This window comes from Mus caroli, unplaced genomic scaffold, assembly GCF_978045245.1.
Source record: "Mus caroli unplaced genomic scaffold, Mus_caroli_1 scaffold_13, whole genome shotgun sequence".
NCBI lineage: Eukaryota > Metazoa > Chordata > Mammalia > Rodentia > Muridae > Mus > Mus caroli.
Window position 1 is genome coordinate 15,838,567 of NW_028227268.1, and position 24,938 is coordinate 15,863,504.

The window sequence follows — 24,938 nt, forward strand, 5'->3', positions numbered from 1 at the left end:
AGAGGCTCTGTTGCCCGTCATCCTAGGGAACAAACAGCTCCTCCTCCCTGTCAGAGTAGCCTACCCTTGGATTCAAGATGCTCGCAAAAGGACACACCGGGTGGTCTCTGTCGCTGGAATCTTGCATAACCAATGCCCATAAGCCTGGCAAAGGTGGCGATGAGACGATAAGGGATAAGGTCAGGGACATGACCGCAGGAGAGGAGTGGGGACGCGATGAGTGGGAGGAGCTCCTAAATTATCCATCAGCACAAGCTGTCAGTGGCCCCAGCCATGAATAAATGTATAGGGGAAAGGCAGGAGCCTTGGGGGTCGAGGAAAACAGGTAGGGTATAAAAAGGGCACACAAGGGACCAAGTCCAGCATCCTAGAGTCCAGATTCCAAACTGCTCAGGGTCCTGTGGACAGATCACTGCGTGGCAATGGCTACAGGTAAGCATGCGCAAATCCCGCTGGGTGTGGTTTGGGACCAAGGGCCCCTGAAGATGGATCTGAGGCTTCTAATGTGAGTGCGTCCCAACTTCTGCCATGTCGGGAATACTCTGGGTCCCTATGGGGATTGGGAGAGATTGGCCATTGCTCCTAGGTCTGTCCTGCCCTCCTGTCTCTCTCTCTCTCTAGACTCTCGGACCTCCTGGCTCCTGACCGTCAGCTTGCTCTGCCTGCTCTGGCCTCAGGAGGCTAATGCTTTTCCCGCCATGCCCTTGTCCAGTCTGTTTTCCAATGCTGTGCTCCGAGCCCAGCACCTGCACCAGCTGGCTGCTGACACCTACAAAGAGTTCGTAAGTCCCCCAGAGATGGGTGCCCGTTTGTGGAAGCAGGAAGGGGCAGGTCCCACCCCATACTCCTGCCCCCAGGAAGTCATTGAGGGAAACTATGGGGTAGGGAAATCTTAGCCAATGCCGTACCATAGTAATGATGGTGACGAGCCACAAGCTGGTCCCTCAGTGACCACCCTTCTTCCAGGAGCGTGCCTACATTCCCGAGGGACAGCGCTATTCCATTCAGAATGCCCAGGCTGCTTTCTGCTTCTCAGAGACCATCCCAGCCCCCACAGGCAAGGAGGAGGCCCAGCAGAGAACTGTGAGTAGTCCCAGGCCTTGTCTGCACAAATCCTCGTTTCCCTCCATGCAGCCCTAGCTGCACTCCAGTCCAGGGACCAGCTCCTCCCTGAAGCTGGGGTAACCTGGGAGTCCCAGGCAGAGGTCACTAGGCAATACACTACCCCTAGCCCCCTTTTTTGCCCCCTCAGGACATGGAATTGCTTCGCTTCTCGCTGCTGCTCATCCAGTCATGGCTGGGGCCCGTGCAGTTCCTCAGCAGGATCTTCACCAACAGCCTGATGTTCGGCACCTCGGACCGTGTCTATGAGAAACTGAAGGACCTGGAAGAGGGCATCCAGGCTCTGATGCAGGTGAGGATGGACTGGGGGTCCCTAGCCTGGGGTTATACCTGGAGCCTAGGTGGGGCTCACTGTCCTTCTCTGTTTTACCGGTCAGCCCTTAGACCCTTGAGAAGGCTTCTTCTTCATTTTCCCTTATGAAGCCTCCAGGCTTTTCCTTTGGTCCTGGGGTGGAGGGAGGCACAGCTCCCGAGTCTCCTGCCCTTCTTTCCCACGACAGGAGCTGGAAGATGGCAGCCCCCGTGTTGGGCAGATCCTCAAGCAAACCTATGACAAGTTTGACGCCAACATGCGCAGCGACGACGCGCTGCTCAAAAACTATGGGCTGCTCTCCTGCTTCAAGAAGGACCTGCACAAAGCGGAGACCTACCTGCGGGTCATGAAGTGTCGCCGCTTTGTGGAAAGCAGCTGTGCCTTCTAGCCACTCACCAGTGTCTCTGCTGCACTCTCCCGTGCCTCCCTGCCCCCTGGCAACTGCCGTCCCTGCGCTTTGTCCTAATAAAATTAAGATGCATCATATCACCCGGCTAGAGGTCTTTCTGTTATGGGATGGAGCAGTTGTGTCAATGTGCATCCTGGAAGCCTGCGAGAATCCTGTGGGCTGATGGAAGAGCAGCCCTGGCTCTCCCTGGGCCACATAGATTCAGCACACCACTTTCTCCATTACACAGAGTCCGTTCCCATGTCATGGTCAAAATCCCAGCTCTCTAGGCATCCAGAAGCCAACAACGACAAAGCCATAGGTCACCCCCATAAAGTACTCAAATGTGTTCCTCCCTCCTCCAGCCAGAATCAGGAAGACCAAATGGCCCCCTGCCCTGGAGATTAGGAAGAAATGAAAGGGAGACGAAGCACAGGAGGGAAACGAGAAAATGAGTAAAATCACAGATTTACTGTTGTACCTAAGTCTAAATGGGTTTCATTCGTATCAACTACACCTGGGAAATGGAGGCAGTTCAAACATGAATTTAGAAGCTGAGCATGGTGGTGCACACCTGCAATCCCAGCATTTAAAGGGCTGAGGCAGGAGGATGGCTGTGAGTTTGAGGCTAGTCTAGGACGTCTGTCCTCTAAATTAGGGTAAAGGTTTTGGAAGAGAGGCTGTAAGATGAAGACTGCAGTAGTAATTCCAGTGGGTACCAGGCAGGGGCTGAGGGATGGTGCAGTTGGTAAGGTGCTTGGCTTGTAAGCATGAGGATCTGAGTTCAATTTCCAGAATCCACATTAAAACAAAGCAAAGCAAACCAACCAACCAAACAAACAACACAAGACCCTAAACAACAAACCGGGGTACAGTGGCAGGAGATTGTAAGCCCAGCTCTGGGGCGGTGGAAGCAGGCAGATTCCTGCTCATTTCATGAACTCTAGGCCAGTGAGAGGCCCTGTCTCAAAAAGTAAGGCTCCGGAGGAATGACATCTGAAGTTGTCACATCTATGTGTACATCTATGTGCACTGCACACACAGAAACGCGCACGCGCACACACACACACACACACACACACACACACACAAATATGTATCAGATAGAAAAAGCTCGTTGGGTGGGGATAAATCACCATTGACACGAGGCTTCCGTGTGAGGGAAAGCTACAAAAGGGAAGGGTGGGGACCTGTGTAACCAGAAGACCGAGGGCCTCACTAAACGGGGGATCCTCTGACCTTGTCACCACTTACCACGGAGGAATAGGTCTCTAAAACCCTCTGAGGTGGGGACATCCAGACTTATATGTGAACATCTGAAGTGAATATCTATAAAAAACATTTTAAATGAAAGCAGGACCTTTCTGCCCTCCTGGAAGGTGAGTCTGCTATGATCCTCAGTCCTTCAGGACAATCTCCCTTGTCCTGTCATTGACAAGGGTATTTTTTTGTTTTGTTTGTTTTTGCTAACTATGGCCCCGATGCTGCTCAAATAGATGACTTTGATCTTGTTGGTGTCAAACTTGTGTAGCAGCTGGATTCAGGTTTAGGTTCAGATGATGTGGCCAAAGCTGTACCTTTGGCCTTCTCTGAGCTGAGAGACCCAAGACAACTCATTCCATTAAAGTATCCTGATTGAAAGGGGTGTGTGTTGGGTGACGGATGCAGCTTAATAGTTATGAAATGTGGTGGTGGCGCACGCCTTTCATCCCAGCACTTGGGAGGCAGAGGCAGGCGGATTTTTGAGTTCGAAGCCAGCCTGGTCTACAGTGAGTTCTAGGACAGCCAGGGCTACACAGAGAAACCCTGTCTTGAAACAAACAAACAAACAAACAAACAAACAAACAAACAAAAAACAGTTGTGAAATGTGCAAAGCATTTTGGAGATGGATGGTGAGGAGCCAGTCAAGGACCACCTGGGGAGAGAGGTGGGTGAGCTCCGGGGTTTTAATTCATGTTTCCCACTAAGAGTAGCAGCTGTGTCTTTCCCCTAGTGGCCTACATGTAGGTGCATCTTTTCTCAGCCTCCCACTCTGACCCCTGGGATCAGGCTGAGCAGGTGCACCAGAAAATCTAGGATGAGGGGACTTGAGGGATGGCTCAGAGGTTTGGAACGCTTGCTGCTCTTCCAGGGCACCTGAGTTCCACTGCCAACACCCATGTTGAGTAGCTCACAACAACCTATGACAGGGGATCCAATACCCTCTTCTGGTCTCTATGTTTACCTGCATATATATGGCAGACACACAGACACGCATATGTACACATAAATAAAAATCATTAATCTTAAATAACAACAACCAGGATAGTACAAAAACCACACGGCCCAGATCTTACACAAGAAATATAAAAGGCTGTACTCATGGCCAGTACAGTGATGGTCTCAGCCCTCACTGGCAACCCGATAAAAAGCTGGGTCCTTTGCTTCAAGGCAGCCTGAGCAGTGCTGGTCCGGTCCCGGTCCCTTTGAGTAAAGGCCTCCCTTGGAGCTTTGCTGCACGCCCACACCCCGTAACATAGTTGTTTCTACAATCACTAACTAACAAGTTCCCTTGACTGATGGTTGTAGTGTGGACATGCTCAACACATAACAGTGAAGATGTAAGTTTTATATTGTGTATTTTTTTGTAACATGGGGGAGGGGCGTAAGGGAGACAATCTTGCTAAGCATCCGAGGCTGGGGTCAAAGTCAGAATCCCTGTGCTCCATTCAGACTTCCAAGTTCTGGGAACACAAGCATGCGCTACCACCCAACCCTGGCACAACGAACTTTGTTTTCTAAATAAGGTCATGCTACATAACTCAGGCTGGCCTTGAACTTGTAATCCTCCTGCCTCATCCCTTTAAGCATGTAAAGACATGCAGTATCAGACAGGCATGATGGTACGATGGTACAAGCCTTTAGTCCCGGCACTTGGGAGGCTGAGGCAAGTGAATCAATGAGTTTGAGGCCAGCTTGGTCTATGGAGGAGTTTCAGAACAGTCAGGGCTACACAGAGAAATCCTGTCTTTGAAAATGAGAGAGGGTCTGGCTCTGTTGTTAAGAACACTGACTGCTCTTCCAGAGGTCGGAAGTTCAATTCCCAGCACCTACATGGTGGCTCACAACCATCTGTAATGGGATCTGATGCCCTCTTCTGGTGTGTCTGAAGACAGTGACAGTGGACTCACATACATAAAAGAAAAAATGAGAAAGACATGCAGTACCACACTTAGTTTAAAAAATTTTAAGCGGTGAAAAGTCTTCCTGGGAGGTAAGATAGACACAGCTCACGCTTGGAAGGATCCCACTGGTGTATGTATCTCAAGTACTCTTTGATTCCTTCAGCCATTCCTGGGTCATTTGCCCATTTTCCCCGCTTGGAGGCGCTGTTGCAAACATTTTGGTCAGCCAAGTTGTACCCAGGCAGTGTTGGCAAGGTCTTGTTTTCCTGGGGCGAAGCTGCATGCTGTTTGCTTTGGGGCAACTCTGCAGTTGCATCGGCCTTGTGTTGCTAGGCAACTGCCTCTTTCCCTGGGTCATTTGGCCCCTATTCCATTTCCCTGTTAGATTTCCATCAGGTGCTTTTCTAGTCCTTAGGACAAAATTACCTCATCTAAGGGGCAACTTAAGGCAAAAGAAGTTTAATCTGGGTCACAGCTCCAGCGCTGGTCCATCATGACAAGGGAAGGTGTAAAAGCTGGGCTGTCCACAATGCAAGGTGACATCTTTCACATCTTGGTGGAGCAGGAGGTAGAGATGACAGGCTGAGCCCAGGATGGTATACCTCCAAGGCCTGCCCTTGGTGACCTGTCTACTAGCAAGCCCTCTAACCCAAAGATTCCATTGGCCCCCTAAAACAGTGTCGCCAGCTGAGGACCAAGCATTCAAACATATAATTTGTAGGAGGAATTTAGCATTCAAAGCACAGCACATCTCTTAACCGGGGGCCCAATGTCCAGAGCTTCCTGCTGCCGAGGTCAGAATATCTGACCCTTGTCTTTCTTGGGAGTAGAAGTCTCTGGCTTTCTGACCAGTAAGTAGGACCAGCAATGTTACAGGTGATTCTGAAGTCGAAATGGCTGGGATCCTTTCGAGGCCATCATTCCAGGGTGTAGGGTAGTGAGTTTGAGGCTAGCCTGGGCTACACATGGATTCTTCTTTTTCACACACACACACACACAGAGAGAGAGAGAGAGAGAGAGAGAGAGAGAGAGAGAGAGAGAGAGAGAGAGAGATTTTGTTTTTTGTTTTTCGAGACAGGATTTCTCTGTATAGTCCTGGCTGTCCTGGAACTCACTCTGTAGACCAGGCTGGCCTCGAACTCAGAAATCTGCCTGCCTCTGCCTCCCAAGTGCTGGGATTAAAGGCATGCGACGCCACGCCGGGCTGAGATTTTTAAAACATGGTAAGTGCCAGGTTAAGGAGAGTAATCAATGGTCTTTTGAATTGTACTAGCAGGTGAGTTCTCCTTTCCTAAAGCATGAAGCCATTTAGCCTGGTCTTAGTCTTCCCATATCTTCTTTAGTGTGTCCTGAAGAGGTAATACAAGTGCTACAGATCTCCCTGATGACCTTGTAGAAGCTTCCTCCCCATGCGCCCCCACCCCATTTGGCTGAGAGATGGCTCAGGGCATGGAGGGACCTAGTCTAGGCCTGGGCAAAGGTCAGTGGTGAGTTTTCAGTTGCTGGTGTTGTAGTTTCATTTTGTTGCCCTGATAAAACTAGATGAAAAGCAACTTAGGGAGGAAAGGGAATGGTTCAGCCTACAGGTTTCAGTCCATGACTGGGGGAGGGCGGGGCAGAAACTGTGAGGAGGAGGATTGCTCCTTGCTGGTTTGCTCAGACTGGTGCTTAGACAGTTTTCTTATGCAGCCTAGGATCACCTGCCCAGGGAATAGCACTGCCCATGGTGGGATGGGCCTTCCTACATTAGTACATAAATAAGCCCACCCTAAGGCAGGCCACAGGATAACCTAATTGGGAAAAACCCTTCAATTGTGACTCTCTTCTCAGGTGACATTAAGCTGTGTCAAGTTTTGACAGTTAATTGAGATAAGGGACATTTATACCATTTCCGGGGATGCCCTGGTCCCAAACTTGAGAGTTTACCAAGGAATGGAGTTCTAGCAGAATTTTTTTCCTGTCCTTTGTCTTGGAAGGAATAGTGCCAATAGTATTAAGAATTGTCTTTGGGGGTTTTCAAAGTCTAGGCTTATGTACCAGGTATGGTGGCACACAACTTTAAAGTCAGTACTGAGAAGACAGAGGCAGGTAGATATTTTATGTATTAAAGGCCAGTATAGTCTACATAGCAAGTTTCAGGCCACCCAGGTTTACATTGACAGACCCTGTCTCAGAAACAAAACAAAAGGTGTAACTATGGAAGAGAGACGCAGGTACTGTCTTATTTAGGGTTTTTATTGCTGAGATGAAATACCAAGACCTAAAAGCAAGTTGGGGTTTATTCGGCTTATATTTCCAGATCACAGTCCATCATGGAGGAAGTTAGGGCAGGAACTCAAGCGGGGCAGGAACCTGCAGTTGATGCAGAGTCCATGGTGGGGTGCTGCTTACTGGCTTGCTCCTCATGGTTTGCTCAGTTTTCTTATAGAACCCAGGACCACTGGCTCAGGGATGGCACCACACACAATGGGCTGGGCCCTCCCCTGTTGATCACTATTTGAGAAAATGCTCTAGAGGTGGATCTCATGGAGGCATTTCCTCAACTGAGGCTTCTTTCTCTATAATGACTCTAGATTGTGTCAAGTCAGTACACAAAACCAGTCAGTACACTAACCTATGAAAGATGTCACATGGAAAGCCGGGCCGGAGTCAGCAGGATCATCTCAGATACCTGGCAGCTCGCCCAACAGGGGCCTAGCAGGGCCATCTGGTAACAGTGGCACCATGTGGCAGTAAGAAGTCACAGCAGTCTAAACCACTAGCTCCCCTTGCTGGGCCTACAAAGCCAATGGCATCGTCAACATTTGGGTTTATGTGCCCTAGGTGGCATCTGCAAATGTGACTGCTGCTGACCAAGTCTGGTGCAGCTAATCCAAGACAGTAAGACTGCTGAGGTCCCTGGATTAAGGTGGTCTGTGTACCTGTCTTAAATCTGCTTCCTAATGTACTTTCCCACATGCTAGCCTTGAGAAGATGACTTTGAGAGGAACTACCAAACTCAGTGTGGAAATTGGCATTGCGAAGGCCTTTCTGGGAATACTGATTTACAAATTTGAAAAACGTTCTAGGTCCTGAGTTAAGACTTTCTCTAAACAAACCACACTTTTCTGGTCATAGAAATAAATGTGCCTTCAGTTTGGACCTGGGTTCCCCCTAAGGCCCATGTCTTAAGGGTTCCCCGACCATGGCACAATTGGGAGGCCATGAAACAAGATGGCACCTAGTGAAATGTCCAGAGGGAATTTCTAGAATTCTGGCCCCTTTGTGTTTCTCTCTTTGCTTCCTTCTTCCATGAAGTGGAAGGCCCCCTCTGTGCTTCCAGCAGAATACACTGCCTCTACAGAAGCCCAAATAAATTGAAGACTTGGAGACTATAGTGAAAATCATTCTTTCTTGTGGGTTGACTTACCTGATATTTGTCACAGCAACAAAAAGTGAGCACATTCCTCGTAGATTCTGTTTGTAGAAGCAAAGACAAACACTGTGTTTGCCACAGGGCCTCTGTTACCTTGTATGGTGAAACCAAAGGATAATTTTTAAAAAAGATTTATTTATTTTTATTTTTAAAAATCTGGCGGGGGTGGGGGGTGTCGAGACAGGGTTTCTCTGTGTAACCCTGGCTGTCCTGGAACTCACTCTGTAGACCAGGCTGACCTTGAACTCAGAAATCTACCTGCCTCTGCCTCCCAATATTTACTTTTATTTATGAGTACACCGCAGCTGTCTTCAGACACACCAGAAGAGGGCATCGGATCCCATTAAGATGGCTGTGAGCCACCATGTGGTTGCTGAGAATTGAGCTCAGTCAGTGCTCTTTACCTCTGCACCATCTCTCCAGCCCCCAAAGGATGATTTTTACACCAAATCCTTAACCTCAGATTCAGGATGGTCCAGGAAGAAAGGGAGACACCCTTTGGTATCTGATCCTGCGTCGTTTCTAGCTAGTATCTGCAAGGTGGAAACTGGGCATGAGTGTGAGCTTTGGTTTTGAGAGCAGGAAAAACAGGCCGCTGACTGGAACTGAGACATCCCTTGCTGTAGGCTAGCTGCTCACATTACCAACTGAAAGCTATCCTCAAAGTTCTGAAACGTAACCATTTATGCTTAACATAACACAAGCTTCACTTACAATAACGGGAAAAGAAACTCATATTCACAAAGCCTATATTATTTTGCCACAGCTAATGTCTCAGTAGACATTTCATGACAGCTCTGGAGCAAAGACCTGGTTTGATGTACTTCAAGCCATCACCTAGGCGGACACAGTCCTTCCAAAGGACAGTGAAAGAAGCTGAGCTGTTACTGCATAGGGTGAACCAGTCACAGAGAATTCCGGTGACAGAACAGAGACCCATCTGTGTGTTAAGCACACTGCCCTGGGGTTGTGTACTTCCATCCTAGGTGGGGCTCTGTGGCACCGACAACGATGAAAACAGGCAATTCTTGTGGAGGGCGAGAGCAAACCTGGGACTCTGCCTCTAACAGAAAGGGATTCAGAGTGTGGCACCCTAAGACCGATTTCATGGAGGTATTCTATCTTCTACATTACAGCTGCCCTCCAAAAGTTAGTTAGGGTGTGATGGTACACACTTGTAGTCCCAGAACTCAGCATGGGGATCACAAGTTTGAAGCCATCTTGTGCTACATAGTAAGTCCTTGGTTTTTTGTTTTCTTAGAAAACTAGGTAAGCTGACTTCACTGACCCAAAGTAAAATTGCAGAGGGTTACACGAGGGTGAGGGTGAAGCCAGCCAGCACCCTTCGTGATGTCAACGGGCACCGTTTGGGGAGCAGGGGAGTACGGTCAGGGGAAGAGGTCTAATTCCTGCCTATTGATTTGTTATCCTATGTATGAAGTCTTGTCCCTGAACTATGAAATAAGTTCCTAGCCAGTCATCCGGAAACCCTGAGCAACGCACGCCAGGCTATTTCTGGTGACCCTTCTCCATTGCTGTTTGAGAGGTGGGCAGTGGGAATAAGAGGCCAGGACAGGGCCTTCTGTGTGCCTGAGAGTGGCCTGGTTAAATACAGAGTAGGAATGAGAGGATCCCTCACCAGATGGAACAATCAGACTGAAACGTCTACAAACTGGAATAAACGCAAAAGAGAAATGAGCTCCAGACAGACTGGCTGCCAGCCACGGGGGCCCGTGAAACCCTGCTTTGGGGGACAAGGGAATGCAAGGAAGTGAAGCCTCACATTGTCTCCGCCTTCCTCCTTGGCCCGCTCTTGCGTCCCTGGAAATGCTGGTAGCTGAAGTCACACTCCAGCAAAGAGTTTGTTTGTGGTCAGCAGAGATGCACGTGGCATTCCTCCGCCCGAATGTCGGAGAACTGACTCTCCTCGCCCTTGCTTTGCTCCCGCTGCCTGTGCATCCGTTTCCTACTGTTTCCTTTGCAGGGCTGGTAATTCAGGTATAATGCTACAGTGATCACAGCCATGCCCAGGGTGAAAATGATGATGATGAAGATGGTGGAGGAGCTGATGCCCTCAGGCAGGCCTGTGTAGGCATAGAAGACACAACTGGGGAAGGCGGGCTGAGGATGAGAAAATCATTGTCCCAAGCCACCAAGCCCACATCTTCTCCAGCCCAGGAGCATCTCTCTTCCCTCCACGCTTGAGGGAGAATCCCAAACCCCTAGGGGGCCTCCCTACCCGAGCCTGGTGGGGCCCTGGTGCAGCGGGTACCTTGGACAATGACAGTGATGTCTTTGCTGATGGAGCCGAGTGGGTTGGTGGCTGTGCAGCAGTAGGTTCCCGTGTGGTTCTGAGTGGCCTTCTGAGGTACATCAAGGTCAAAGATCATCCCATTCCAGACACACACCAAAGCTGGAGTGGGGTTTCCCTCTGGGATGCAGGCAAGCATCTGATCCATCCCTTCTACCCATATCTGGTTGCCAGGGCAGCGGGATTCCTGAAACCTTGGTTTGTCTGCAAGAGAGGCCCGCCAGGAGCCCAGTTCTATGTCCCATTCCCTTCTCACTTCCGTTCACAGCTCCTCTCCCCATCAACTCAAACTCTGCTCCCTCAACCCAGCACTTTCTTCCTCACAGAGAAGAGAATCAGCCCCCTGCCTAGACCCAAGCCTCTCATCCCCCCCCTCCCCTACCGTACAGGATATGAGACGCAGCCTAGGCACTTTTGGGGACTCAGCTAGGTAATAATGCAGCCTTGCCAGTGAGAACCAGGGGACTTTCCCATTTTAGCTTCTGGATGGGCGAAGGGTCACCTCAGAAATAAGGATTTCCTTATTTTCCAAAACACAAATCTTTTTTTTTTTCCAGAGCTGAGGACCGAACCCAGGGCCTTGCACTTGCTAGACAAGCGCTCTACCACTGAGCTAAATCCCCAACCCCAACACAAATCTTGATATGGAATTTTGGAGGTTTCTCTCCCTAGCGTCAGCCTCAGCTGTCTCCTCTTATGCTGTGTCCCCCGGCTCCTGGTCTCCACTAACAGCGTCTGACTACAGGAACCCCTCTCCTGTCTGGGCTGCCTCTCCCATCTTGTTCCCACTCACCTTCCTGAGGGCAAGACAAGCTTGGTGAGAGTTCACTTTCTTTTCTTCTCTGGGTTTTTCCAACTAGAAAAGTGTGGTCCTGCAACTAACAAGGCTGCTACCCAACTCTCCTTAAGGGAAACTAAGTATCTTGCCTTTGTCCAGGGCGATGGGGCCTCTACTCACATAAGACATGAAGCTGGCTTTCCGTGGTCCTGACCAGTCGCTGGCCTTGTACCTCCAAAGAGGCCTCGCAGGACAGAGTCCGGCCGTCATCTTCCTCCCTGGCAGTAAACAGAAGCCAGGCAGGCTCCCCAGGGGCAGAGTGGTTTAGGGATCCCTGAAGCCGAAGAGTAGGGCTAGGTGATGTTAACACGTGACTTGAGCAGGTCACATTAACGTCCGTCCCTGCCAGAGGGTAAGCATCTTCTATCTCCAGGATTGGTGGCGGGAAACCTACAAAGAAAGGAAAAAGAACAGTGGACACATTTTCCAGCCTGGTACGCACTTTTGTCCTCTTCATGCTGGAGGTCTCCTCGGGTAGATGATGTAAGGAGGGACTTGGGAAAGCATCGTTGATCCTGTAAAGGCTCAGGAGAGGGGACAACAATGTATTTTAAGGACTGGGAGCTTCCCTTCACACCTGGCCACATTAGGCCAGGTCCCTTCTGAGAGGACAACAGGATGTCTCCTTGTTGTGCAGACTTTTTACTCAGTTCAAAGGCTTATTCTAGAATGAAGTTCAAGCATCTACAATTTCCCTATCAGCAGAACAGGTTAGAAACTGAAGATGAAGGCCACACAGAGCTGCTGTCACGATCAGGTCTCTAACCAACCTCCACCAGAGAAAGAGGAAAGCTAATGCTGACTTAAGAAGACGCCCAGCAAAGGGTAGCAAGGATAAATATCTGCAGCCAAGGCCATGCATATTGCTATGAAAACTCTCCCTAGCAGAGACCCTATATGGAGAAGGGGCGAGGTCACTTACTGTAGACATACACTAGTTTCCTTGTTTTCTGCTCCACGGGACCCAGAGACACAAGGCAAGTCAGTTCCTGGTCACCAGTCTCCATGGCCTGAATGGTGGCACTGGCCCATGCTGCATCTTCCCTCCAGGACGAGAAAGGGCTCAGCTCCTGGTCTTCCAGGAACATTCGGAAGACAGCTTCCTGGGCTGGAAATACTCTGGTCACCTCACAGCTCACAATCTCTGCCTTCCCAACTTCCAGCAGTGAAGGCACCCAGATCTGGGGATTCTGAGAGAATTCTGCCAAGTAATGGAGAAAAAGAAAGGAGGAAAGCCACAGTAACATGTCACATGGGTCGCCATGGAAGGGAACAGGGCTGATGGCGAACTAGAGGTGAGGCTCAGTCACCCTCACCCCTAAACCACGTGGGAACAGAGTCCCAAAGGGCAAAGCAGGCCCTGGGCTCCCTTCATGACTGCACTCTGACTCACCAAAGATCCGGAGTTGCTTGGCGGCTGAGCTGCCGTGAAACAACCCCCCACCATGTGGGCTCAGATCCAGTTCTGCTCGGCAGGAGAAATTATGCCTGTCATTGTCCCGGTGGGCTCTGACAGTGGCGGTGACCTCGGCTCTTTGGGATAAACTCAGGAAGTCTTTTCTGTGAAGTTCTTGGTCACCCTGGAGGAGGGTGAGGGTGAGGCTCTGCAGGGGTGCCACACTAGGTACATGACACGTCACTGTGAAGGCTTCATCCACGGCCACCCATTCAGGCTGCAGGTCCAGCGTCACCTGCTCTGGTGGCTCTTTAAGACAAAAAGGCAAGCCTCCATGAGGCGGCACTCACCTCCAGAAGGAAATGTCTCAGCGGAAAGTGACTGTGACCCTCAAAGCTTCGGAGATGAATTAGCCTTCCAGCTAGCTCCCTGTCTGCTGAAGGTGGCCATGGCCAAGAATTGTGACAGTTAGCAGGAAGGCCTCTGCTCTGATTATTCTGGCCACTCTGGGACATTTTGTTTCTTATCAGAGAGGTCTCAGAGGCATAAGAAGCTTGGTGGGTAGGTCTTTAGCAGTCAATGAAAACTACACTCATCCCCACAGAGATCCTACTCATTCTTACCTTTGCAATGCAAGATGGCCCCCTGTAGGATCCTGCCTACCAGTCCCAACACCTCAGAGCCCCTTTCCTGCTCTGTAGGAGGGCCGCTCAGGGCCTGCACCACAGGCTTCTTTCTCTAACTGCCCATCTGTCCCTCATCCTCTGCTTAGCGTAAGAGCTGGCACTCATCTTACACTTTTCTGGCCACGCTGAGGCTGGCATTCTTAGCATCTGCTCCCTGTCTGATCTGTGCCTTCTTTTTTGTTTGTTTGGTCTTTTGTTTTTTGTTTCTTTCGAGACAGGGTTTCTCTGTATATGGCCCTGACTGTCCTGGAACTCACTTTGTAGACCAGGCGGGCCTCAAACTCAGAAATCCACCTGCCTCTGCCTCCCAAGTGCTGGGATTAAAGGCATGCGCCACCACCGCCCGGCTATCTGTGCATTCTTAAGGATGCCCCATGGCTTATGCTGTAAACTCAGAAGGCAGCCTGTACAAAGGGAGAGAATCCTGACAGTATGGTTGAATCTTTACTTGGTGTATTGGTGTGTGTGTGTGTGTGTGTGTGTGTGTGTGTGTGTGTGTAAAATTCTCTCCCCTAAGAAAACTTCCTAATTCTTCTTAGAGGATGCCTTCCTATCTCCCCACTCCTCTCTTCTTCTAAGTCTTCCCTCCACCGTACTCACGGTACATGGTGATATCAAGCACTGTGTCCTTCTGCACCCCTGAACAAGAGAAGAAGCACTGCAGCACCGAGTCCTCTGTGATGTCCTCCAGGAGAAACTCCTTCCACTGGGACCCTTTGCTTAGCTGGGTTTTCTTTAAGAAGGTCTCAATTCCACTGGGCCCAGGGTCTGGGCAGGTGGTACTGCAGTTGACCGTTAGGGAGTGTCCAAACTCTACCAGGGCCTCATTTGGATGGACAGATACCTGAAACAGCTCCTCGGTGGCCCCTGAAAAGAAGCACACATGCCAAAAACGCTGGGGAGATCAGGAGATCCAGAATGCATTGAGAGGCCATTCTGTCATTTCGACCTAGGTTAGAGAAGAGACAACCTGCCAAGAATAACTAAGTACAAGGATCTGGTGAGTTAGCCCTTGCATCACCAAGGGCAAGTCTGGACCCTGGTCTCACCCCTACCCTCCTGTTCTGTGGTCTAGATCTTGCCACAGATTTTGAAAAGTCACATGCTGGAAAGCATTCTCTTTGTAAGCTTCTAGAGATCTTCGTAGCTGTCTGGGATCAGGCACTAAAGACCCTAGTGGGGCCTTCATTCTTACACTCCAAAGCAGTATTTCTCTCAAATGATAGTTAAAGGCTACCTTCTCCAGAATCACCTGGAATGGCTGTAGAACTGCAGACTCCAGCTGCACGTCAGAGTGACTATCCACCAGCGAACGCCCAGAAATATGCTTGAGAACAAAACAAGCCTCGTGGGAGCCCTCCTCTACATAGGACCATGGGAACAAATGACCTCGAGATAGCTGGGATTAAAGTGTGTGTCACCACCGCTACCAGGGCATGTTCTCCTTTTCATTCAGTGCAGGCTCTCTGCCACCCACAGTGGGCGGGCGGGTCTTCCCACGCCAATGAAACAAATCAAAACGATCCACCACGAGGCAAGCCCAGAGAGAGGTTCATCTCTCAGGACCTCCTAGCTCCAATCAAGTTGAGAACTGAGATTCACCATCACCCCATCCCCTTCTCCGTGATCACCCATGTGTGTCCTGGCACGTAGTGACTTAAGAAATGTGTCTAGATACCTTCACCTGGACAAGGGATCAAGGCCAGCAGTGTCCAGACACCCAACAGAAGCATTTTCATTCTTGGGAGAAAGTCCAAAAGCTGGGGAATAAGGAAAGAAAGAAGAGCTGGAGAGATACAGTTTCATTAAATTTCCATAATAACTTACGTGTATTAGTGACTTCCCTGTGTATGTGCCGGTATACCACACATGTTCCTGGTACCTGTGGGGACTCAGCCTGGCTCTCCTGGGACTGGAGGTATAGAAGACAGTGAACAACCCTGGAGGGTCTGGGAATCCAACTCCAGGCCTCTGCGAGAGCAACCAGTGCTCTTAACCTCCAAGCCAATCTCCAGTCTGGAGAATAATTTTATAAATAAAGAGGTGTAAAAGGAAGTGATTTGCTGTAGTTCCTGCCTACAGTCAAGCACCTGAGGTGGAAGCAGGGGGATCAAGGTCACCCTCCTTTACTGTCCCTGGAGAGTTGGGGGTTAGCCTGGGCTACACGAGACTTCATCTCAAAAAAAAAAAAAAAATTAAGGACTGGAACACACACACACATATATTCATATATTTATGTTCACCCATATTTTATATATGTGCGTGCATGCATGTGTATGAAACCAGAAACTTCACTATAGCAAGACTCTCAGTGTGGTCTTGAAAGAACTTCCTGCAGACAACTGATTTAAGTTTGGTCCTTGTTCAAGGACAGGGAAGGCATAAGGAGGACGGGAATGTATTGACTGTATTGTACATATCCTTTTCCTAGTTTGTCTTGTCTATTAAACTGAGTCCAAAAAAAGTGTGTCAGAAAGGAACCATTAAACATGGTGATTGGGGAGATGAAATCTAGTTGGCCGTGTTCAGTGCAAAGTGACCCTGAACCCAGCGAACACAGTCACTGGAAGCTTGCTCTCTGATAGAAGAGAGAAATGTTTCCATCTGGCCTCTTCAGAACCTCTGTGAAACATCTCTCAAGATCATTGTCTCTCCCTGGTTCGCCACCACATTCAACAAACAAATGGCTCCCCTTCAGCTGGCTCCACTTATGTCGTCCAGGTCCATGCTTGGGTCACCTGTCCCTGTTCTGTTTCTTTTTATTCAAACAAAACAAAACCCCATCTAAACTAACTTCTTCTGGAAGTTTCCCCCATTCCCGTTTCCTTCCCTCTTTGTTTGTTTCTCCCAGGGAACACAGCTTAGGCCTCTGGTATGCTAGACAAGTGTTCTACTCTGGATCTCATCTCCAGCCAGCCAGGAGCCTTCTTGCTTTGTTTTGATTTGGAGGTTGTTTTTTGTTTGTTTGTTTTGTTTTTTTGAGACAGGGTTTCTCTGTATAGCCCTGGCTGTCCTGGAACTCACTTTGTAGACCAGGCTGGACTCGAACTCAGAAATCTGCCTGCCTCTGCCTCCTGAGTTCTGGGATTAAAGGCGTGCACCACCACATCCGGCTTGTTTGTTTTATTTTGGTCTTTTTTTGTACATATGTAGCAGGCATATCAAAAGTAATACTTCCAAGTGAATGTTACTTTTCCAAAATAACCACTTTAAGAGCCAGCACACTTTAAGTTCTTCCTAGCACTTGGCAGGCAGAGACAGAGGCAGGTGGAGCTCTATGAATTCAAGGCCAGCCTGGTTTACATACTGAGTTCTGGGCCAGAACTTATTCCAAAGATGATATACCATTATTAAAAAGTCTGTTGGAAGTGATTTATAACTAGCTTTTAAGTTACACAGGAAAAATCATTTTCTTTATTAAATTCTTCCTTTGTGTGTGTGTGCAAAAAAAGAAAACAGTGTTAGCCACGGGAGTTTCCAAACTTAGTTCCAGTGACTTACAACTCTTTTCTTGTTTGTTTTTGTTTTTGTTTTGTTGTTGTTGTTGTTTTCAAGACAGGGTTTCTCTGTGTAGCCCTGACTGTCCTGGAACTCACTCTGTAGACCAGGCTGACCTTGAACTCAGAAATCTGCTTGCCTCTGCCTCCCAAGTGCTGGGATTAAAGGCATGCGCCACCGTGCCCAGCTGATTTACAACTCTTTCCTAAGAGCTGTCGTTATTTAAGGAAGAATACCTTAACTAGACTCTGAATGAATTTTTTGTTTGTTTGTTTGTTTGTTTGTTTGTTTTCGAGACAGGGTTTCTTTGTGTAGCCCTGGCTGTCTGGAACTCACTCTGTAGACCAGGCTGGCCTCGAACTCAGAAATCCACCTGCCTCTGCCTCCTGAGTGCTGGGGTTAAAGGCGTGTGCCACCACGCCCAGCATACTGAATTTCCAAATGTAAGCTGGATAACAATTCCGAAGGAAATGTCCCCAGACTGGACAGAAGGCATTCATGCATTTTTTTTTTTTTTTTTTTTTTTTTTTTGGTTTTTCGAGACAGGGTTTCTCTGTGTAGCCCTGGCTGTCCTGGCACTCACTTTGTAGACCAGGCTGGCCTCGAACTCAGAAATCCGCCTGCCTCTGCCTCCCGAGTGCTGGGATTAAAGGCGTGCGCCACCACGCCCAGCTCATTCATGCATTTTTATAAACGTATTGTTGAGCATGCCAGGCTCCAAGTAAAATGGGGAAGAATCAGCCAGGTGCTGATGGCCTTTAACTTCAGCACTGAGAAGGCAGAGGGAGATGGTTCTCTCTGAGTTCAAGGTCAGCCTGGTCTAGATAGTGAGTTCCAGGACAGCTATGGCTAGACAGTGAGACTCTGTGTCAAAGAAGAAAGGAGGGGGGGGGGGGAGGAGGAGGAAGAGGGGGGAGGAGGAGGGGGGGAGGAGGAAGGAGAGGAGGAGGAGGGGGAGGAGGACGAGAAACACCTTTATCCTGTAGAAATGGATTCCTTATAGTAGGAAAGGCAAATGTAAAACGATACCTTTGCTAAGTGATGTAATGACAGGTTAGACCCAAGGATGTGCCTCAGTTGCAGAGTCCTTGTCAGTCATGTATTGCATTCAAACGGTGGCATGGTGGGTGGCAGATGGCCTCAATATTTTGTAAATTTTCCATAAGATGTAGAAAATATTGGTTGGGGATATGGAGGACCTGAGTTCAAATAAAAATCTGGACGTGGCCATGCAAGCCTGTAAACCCAATCCGGGCGTGGTGGTGCACACCTTTAGCCCCAGCACTTGGGAGGCAGAGGTAGGTGGATTTCTGAGGCCAGCCTGGTCTACAAAGTGAGTTCCAGGTCAACCAGGGCTATACAGAGAAACCCTGTCTCAAAAAAAACAAAAAACAAAAAAACAAAAAAACCCCAAAAAACTAAAAAAAACAAAAACAAAACCAAAAAAAAAAACCTAACAACTAACAAGCCCAGTCCTAAGAAGGGCCAAGACAGGCTTGCTGGGGCTTGTCGGTCAGCAGCCTAAGCTGAGTGAGAGATGCTGGCTCAAAGGAACAGATACACTGCAGTCAAACTGGTTGGGTTTCCCTATAGTTGCTACTAGTATAGGTCTGTGCCCCTCAGTAGACACAGGGAAACAGGGAAAAGTGAGGGTTCTTTTTGGTCATCACCCCATCACCCCTCATCTCCACACCTGTGTTTATCCTTCCTTCCTTCCTTCCTTCCTTCCTTGTTTCCTTCCATCCTTTCTTTCTTTCTTTCTTTTATTTTGAGACAGGATCTTGCTCTATAGCCCAGGCCAATCTGTATTTATCCTGGGCTGACCTTGAACTCACAGTCCTCCTGACTTGGTTTTTCCAGCGCTGTGTTAAAGGCTTGTGCCACCATACCAGGTTCCCAGACACTCTGTGCGCTATGCTGTGTCATGCCCTCCTCCCATCTGCCTGTCACATCCACAGCTCTAATCCTTCATCATTTCGTCAGCACGCATATGATCTGATTCTGAATGAGCCAGCACTCAGCCTACACTTGTCTGGTCACTCCAAGGCTGGCAGCTCACTTTATGGTCTATGTATTCCTTGGGTTTATTCTGTAAAATATATCCCAACTTAGAGAACTTAAACTGGGTTTTTTTCCTTTGGCTTTGTTGTTTTTGAGACTGCCTCACGAGGCCCAGGCTGGCTGGCCTTGAACTTGCTATGTGGCTGTGGATGACTTTGAACTCCTGATCCTCCTATCTCTCCCTAATGCTGGGACTACAGGAGTGTAACACCAGGACCAGCTAGGATTAAACTACTGGAAAGTTCAGGCCCAGGGTCCAGACCCTTGGGGATTGACTGTGGGACAGGATGTGTGAGGTATGGCTTCAGCCACATCCTGTGCTTTGGACGTTGGGTTCTCGAAGCCCGAAGCCCATTCGCATCCAAGTGTTCCTGAGATTTCTCCTAAGCGGGAGCCTCCTCCTCTCTGCCTGGGAGCCACCCCCTCCTCCCCTTGCTCTCTGCTCATCTCTTAGGAGGTCCCCTTACCCTGACTGCTCTCCCTTCAGCTCTCAGCACCCACAATGCCTGTCCATGCCACTGTTTTCCTTTCCTATCCGACACATCACCTCTAACACATTTATGGTGGCCATGCCCTGTAAGTGTTACCACAGAGAGAACCTAAATAACTCCCCCTAATTTCAGTTGTTCTCTGTTAACTTAAAAAGCCACTCACTGTGAAGGTCACACAGTGTAGCAATGCAGTGTTGGCCTCCCAGTTATAGATTGCAACTGACCACAGAGTTAAGAATGGTTGCCTAGGTTACTTTTTTTTTTTTTTAAAAACATCCTGAAGACTGTTTCGACTGAAAGCACTCTTCACTCCAGCCTTGGATGAGTGATTGGAGAGAATAAAGAGGCCTGCCTCTGTCTTCAGACAGTGTTGCATGCAGATATATGGGACCATTTGAAAACACTTCAGTTCAAAAGGATAATACGGGGTTAACTTGACCTAGAGCCCACCCCCCTTTAAAGTCACCTACAGCAGTGGTGACTACAATCATCAGGCCATGAAATTAGCAAAAAGGGACAGCACTGCCTAACCCTGAGTCCTGGAAAGTTCTGACTTTGTCACAGAAAACATGACCACTACTATCAGCAGCTCTGAATTGAGAAGCATCTTTGGCCACTGAATAAAGATCTCTCTTGCCAATGGCTTGTGGTGGTGGTGGTGGTATGCCAGGAACATTTTTCCAAGTTTCCGCTGTGTCTCTCTTCCCTGAACTAAAAGGCTGTGTCTGGCCGGGCGTGGTGGTGCACACCTTTAATCCCAGCACTTGGGAGGCAGAGGCAGGCGGATTTCTGAGTTCGAGGTCAGCATGGTCTACAAAGTGAGTTCCAGGATAGCCAAGGCTACACAGAGAAACCCTGTCTCGAAAAACCAAAAAAAAAAAAAAAAAAAAGGCTGTGTCTGTCTTCCTTGGACTATAAACACCATGAAGGAAGGGCCTCTTGTTTTATCCACTGATGGGTTCCTACAGACTGGAACGGTTATAGCAATTACCAATGGTGGAACCAAAGGAAATATAAACTGATACTTGTGGGAAGGAACACTTGGATGGGGATCAAAAGGCCAGCTTTTGCTGGTAAGGAGGTTCCCTCTAGCTGGGAAAGTGGCATGCATACAGTTGAGTCTGAAGGCATTTAACGGCAGTATTTAAAACACTTGTAAATAGATGGGAACCAAATACTTCCAGGCGTGTTGGCGAACTCCCCCACCAGCTAGCTGATCCTCTCCTGGATTTCACAAGTACAAACCGACATAAATCCAAGCAAACCAAATAGGACCCAAATCCTCACTGAGTCAAAGCGGTCGTCTTGTCCCTCTTGCCTCACTGCCGAACCTTCCTCGATGCTTGGGGACCTCAGACTGAACAGCGACATCGCCAACGCACTTGAAACCGCCACGTGCGGCAACCGTTGAGTCCGCGCTCCTGCAAGGGGCGCTGTGCGCCGGTGCTGCGCCGAAGTTCCCTGATCTGCCCAGAAACTCATGACGCTTACTCAGCTTCTTAACAGGATTGGCTGAGAGGAGAAGCGTGAACAAATAGCTTAAAAAGCTGGGTGCTTCGGAAGAGTAGGGAAGCCATCTCCTGCTTCGAAGGGAGTGCGGATTTGTCTCTAGACAATCGCTACTGAGCGAGGCTTGGTGGTGCAGACCCATAACCCTTGCTTATGGGAGCTGGTAGCAAGAGAAATACCAGTGCAAGGTCATGCCTTGATACTTGGGCTGTTGGTAGACAGTAAGCTAGGTGGGGACAGTAAAGTCAACCATGCCGCACTAAGTTGTTTAGACAGGCTTTTCCAAAAGTTACCGGCGTTTAGACTATGTAGAGCGGTGGGGCCCTTTACAGGCAATCCTGCGATCACGTGATACAGCAAAGCAGGGCTGTTCCCAAAGTCGGGATGGAAGGGAAGGTGGAAGCGCCTCTCCTATCTCAGACTCAGCTCAGAGTCCCTGAGAGTTCTGAGAAGCCCAGAGAGCCACATTCTGAAGCCCCCTGATGAAGATGAAGTGAGGACACCCGTGTTCGTGGATGGAAGTGTCCTGATTTGCTTTCTCGGGGGAGGGGGGGGGGAGAAGAAATGCCAGAGGATTGGCTAGGGTGGCCCATGCAGGAAGCCAGTTGGATGGGGAGAAAGACATGCTGAGGAGCTAGGAAAGATCTGGGAAAACACAGAAGTCAGTGATTCAAAATGGTGGTGATGGTGGGGTGGTGGTAGTGGTGGAATTCCGATGACGGTGGTGTCGAGAAAGAGAAAGCTCTAAGCTGTTGTCACCACCTTGCCTTTTATCCCTATCACGGACCGGACTCTAACCCTTCGAAACCATAAGGCCAATTAAATGGGTTTTGTTTGTTTTTTAAAGATGGGGTGTCTTTGTGCAACAGTCTTGGCTGTCCTGGAACTGCTTTGTAGACCAGGCTGGCCTTGAGCTCACAGAGATCCACTTGCCTCTGTGTCCTGACTGGGACCAAAAGTCTGCACCCCCCACAGGCAGTTTAAGTGTTAACTTTTCTAAATTGCTTTGGTCATCACATTTTGTCACAGCAATACAAAAATAGCCAATACCACTGGAAAGCAACTTTAATGTACGAGCTATGTCTCCATCCCTGCAGCATCCTTTTTACTGACCATGTAACACTGTTTCATGGGTATTATCTGATTCTCTGTTGTCAGACACCGATGCTGTTACATGATATAAAGAAAACACTAGGATGATAACAGCAAGCCTTGGCTCTACAGAGCAGCAAGTCAAACTTGGCTGACCCCACAGAAGATTCACAGGCCAGTTCATGCATGCTTAGCTTTCCTGCTCTTTGAACAAAGGAGCTCTTCCCCCATCTTTTGGAGACAGGATCTTATTATGTACACTGTAGCCAATAATGAAACTGACCTTCCACTTCTCCGGCCTTCACCTCCCAAGTGCTGAGATTACAGGCATGCATGACCACACCCAGCTTTATGTGGTGCTAGGGATGGGAGGCAGGGCTCCATGCATGCTAGGCGAGCACACTGCCAACCCGGTTATATTCCTCAGTCCAGAGCAAAGAAGCCGATATGATACGCTAGCTTAGGAAGTAGAAGAAAACATCTGGCAAACACTCTGATGGCAGAACCCAAGCAAAGCTGTAAACGTTACAAGTCATTTTTTCCTTCCAAAAGAGCCTTTCCAAACTCCATAAGCTCCTCTTTGCCAAGCCTTTGTCACTGCAGCCCCAGAAGCAAATTAAATGAAGTTTCTTGGGATGTTCCAGGATAGGAAGCTGAGCTCCTAGGACCTAATTCCATGTTCTTTTACATCAGCTTCTGGTCCCTCCACTGTCTGCAGATTCTATACTTTAGATTGCCTGTTAAGACTATGTATGTAAAGACTGTGATCACAGAAGAGGTGTGTGTGTGTTTGTGCACTTCCAGGGCTTTAATTTTCAAATGGCTGCCACTAAACAGGTGCTCTGAACCAAAGTCACTTGAAGGTGCCTTTCTGGAGACAGACCCCCCCTCCCCCCATTCTCTCTGCCCAGATGGTCTAGTTCTTAGGTAACTGATCCAGACCTTACTTTTCATATAAGTAATTCATGCTGGCTTTGGTCTCAAGACCCTCCTTCCCTGACATTTTTGGGATCTGCTACCATCTCTGAAAGTTCAAAAGCTTTGTGACATACAAGTGAGATCAACCCACCTACAGGTCAACTCTTTTTTTTTTTTTTTTTTTTGGTTTTTCGAGACAGGGTTTCTCTGTGTAGTCGTGGCTGTCCTGGAACTCACTCTGTAGCCCAGGCTGGCCTCGAACTCAGAAATCCGCCTGCCTCTGCCTCCCGAGTGCTGGGATTAAAGGCGTGCACCACCACGCCCGGCTCAGGTCAACTCTTTATTGGACAAGTTAACAAAAGCAGTTTAGTCAAAAAAGCCCATGTTATCTTTGGCCAGCCTGGTCTACAGACCTAGTTCCAGGACATCCAGGGATACACAAAGAAACCCTATCTTGAAAAAACAAAAAAGAAATACAGAATCTTGCACCCTGCCCCCATTTCTTTGAACCATAAACCACATTTTAACAAAAAGCTCAGATTTCTTTTGATATAGGGTCTCCTGTAGAATCAACTGGTGATGTAGCAGAGAACCATCCTGAACTTCTGGCCCACCTGCCTCCTCCTGTGTGCTGGGATTTTGGGGATGCACCACCATGTAGTTGGTGCAGTCTGGGGTTCAAGGCCAGGGCTTTGTGCATGCTATAACCTGAGTTACACCCCCTGACCCGATTCTGAGGATTTTCAGTGCCTAGTTAAGTAGCAGCACTATCCTATACCATGGGGAGGAGATACCAACAGAGGGTAGGTCTATAACATAGCCGAAGCCAGAGGTTTCTGAAAAGGTTCTCAACTTTTCTTTTCTTTACTTTTGGTTTTTCGAGACGGGGTTTCTCTGTGTAGTCCTGGCTGTCCTAAAATTCACTTCGTAGACCAGGCTGGCCTTGAACTCAGAAATCCGCCTGCCTCTGCCTCCCAAGTGCTGGGATTAAAGGCGTGGGCCACCACGCCCGGCTGGTTCTCAACTTTTCAAAACTAAGTCCTATACAAACTGGATAAAACTTATTTCAGTACCTGGAGTTCTCTTAGCATGCAAAATCCCTTCACCTAAAAACATTTTCTGCGAAGTAAATTACCAGGCTTCCTTAAAGTAAGGCACCGGCAAAGTTAGTGCAGTTAAGTACTCGGAGCTGGGCCAAGCCAAGCTTTCACTCAGCTGGGTCAAGTCTGAGGCCGCCCATGTCCTCGGAAGCGCAGAGCAACCAATACAGGCTTCTGGGGGTAGATGGGTGGGTGGGTGTGGGGTGCTGGATGTGGGGTGCCTTACGCCACCGGCCCGGAGATGGGCTCTTAAAAAGTGGTTGGCGGCTTTCCTGCCGCGGATCGCTTATTTTTAAGGCTTGAAGACGCAGAATTGACGGAACCGTTTTGGAGGGGCCATATCGGGGATTTCGAAGAGGCAGCAGCACTACGGAGCAAACAGCAAACACGTAACAGTTCGGACGGCCCTACGCGACCTTCGAACTCTGACCCCCGGCCTTTCTCCTCCGCGCTTCCGCGTGCAGTTTCCGCTCCTGCTCCTCCGGGAAAAGGCGGCCTCCCCAAAGGGCGGGGCTCTAAGGCCGTCAGTTATGGGAGGTGCTGGTTTGAGGCGGGTCTCGCGAGGGCGGGATTTAAAGAGGCATTCTCGATTGGGTTGCCGGGCAGGGGCGGGGTCTGCAGGGCCTGGGTTGGGC

The 24,938-nt window shown here is 49.0% G+C and overlaps 2 protein-coding genes across 4 annotated transcripts; one reads left to right on the forward strand and one right to left on the reverse strand.

Moving 5' to 3' along the window:
- Positions 1–378: 378 nt before the first annotated feature.
- On the forward strand, positions 379–1,909 carry Gh1 (growth hormone 1). Its single transcript, XM_021177735.2, has 5 exons — positions 379–432; positions 622–782; positions 967–1,083; positions 1,253–1,414; positions 1,623–1,909. Exons 1-5 carry the CDS (start codon positions 423–425, stop codon positions 1,821–1,823), a joined length of 651 nt encoding a protein of 216 aa, XP_021033394.1. The 5' UTR covers positions 379–422; the 3' UTR covers positions 1,824–1,909.
- Positions 1,910–8,566: 6,657 nt separating this feature from the next.
- Positions 8,567–24,811, reverse strand: LOC110306240 (intercellular adhesion molecule 5-like). Of its 3 annotated transcripts, none has more exons than XM_085829475.1 (8): positions 24,339–24,811; positions 15,313–15,394; positions 14,235–14,501; positions 12,946–13,257; positions 12,475–12,753; positions 11,673–11,942; positions 10,676–10,918; positions 8,567–10,487 (listed from the first exon to the last, which is right to left on the reverse strand). In XM_085829475.1, exons 2-8 carry the CDS (start codon positions 15,371–15,373, stop codon positions 10,276–10,278), a joined length of 1,644 nt encoding a protein of 547 aa, XP_085685601.1. In that variant the 5' UTR covers positions 15,374–15,394; positions 24,339–24,811; the 3' UTR covers positions 8,567–10,275. The 3 variants fall into 3 exon arrangements, with proteins under 3 accessions (XP_085685601.1, XP_021034088.1, XP_021034087.1); XM_021178429.3 differs by lacking the exon at positions 24,339–24,811 and adding an exon at positions 20,972–21,420 and having other exon boundaries at positions 8,567–10,510; XM_021178428.2 differs by lacking the exon at positions 24,339–24,811 and adding an exon at positions 20,972–21,416.
- Between the last annotated feature and the right edge of the window lie 127 nt (positions 24,812–24,938).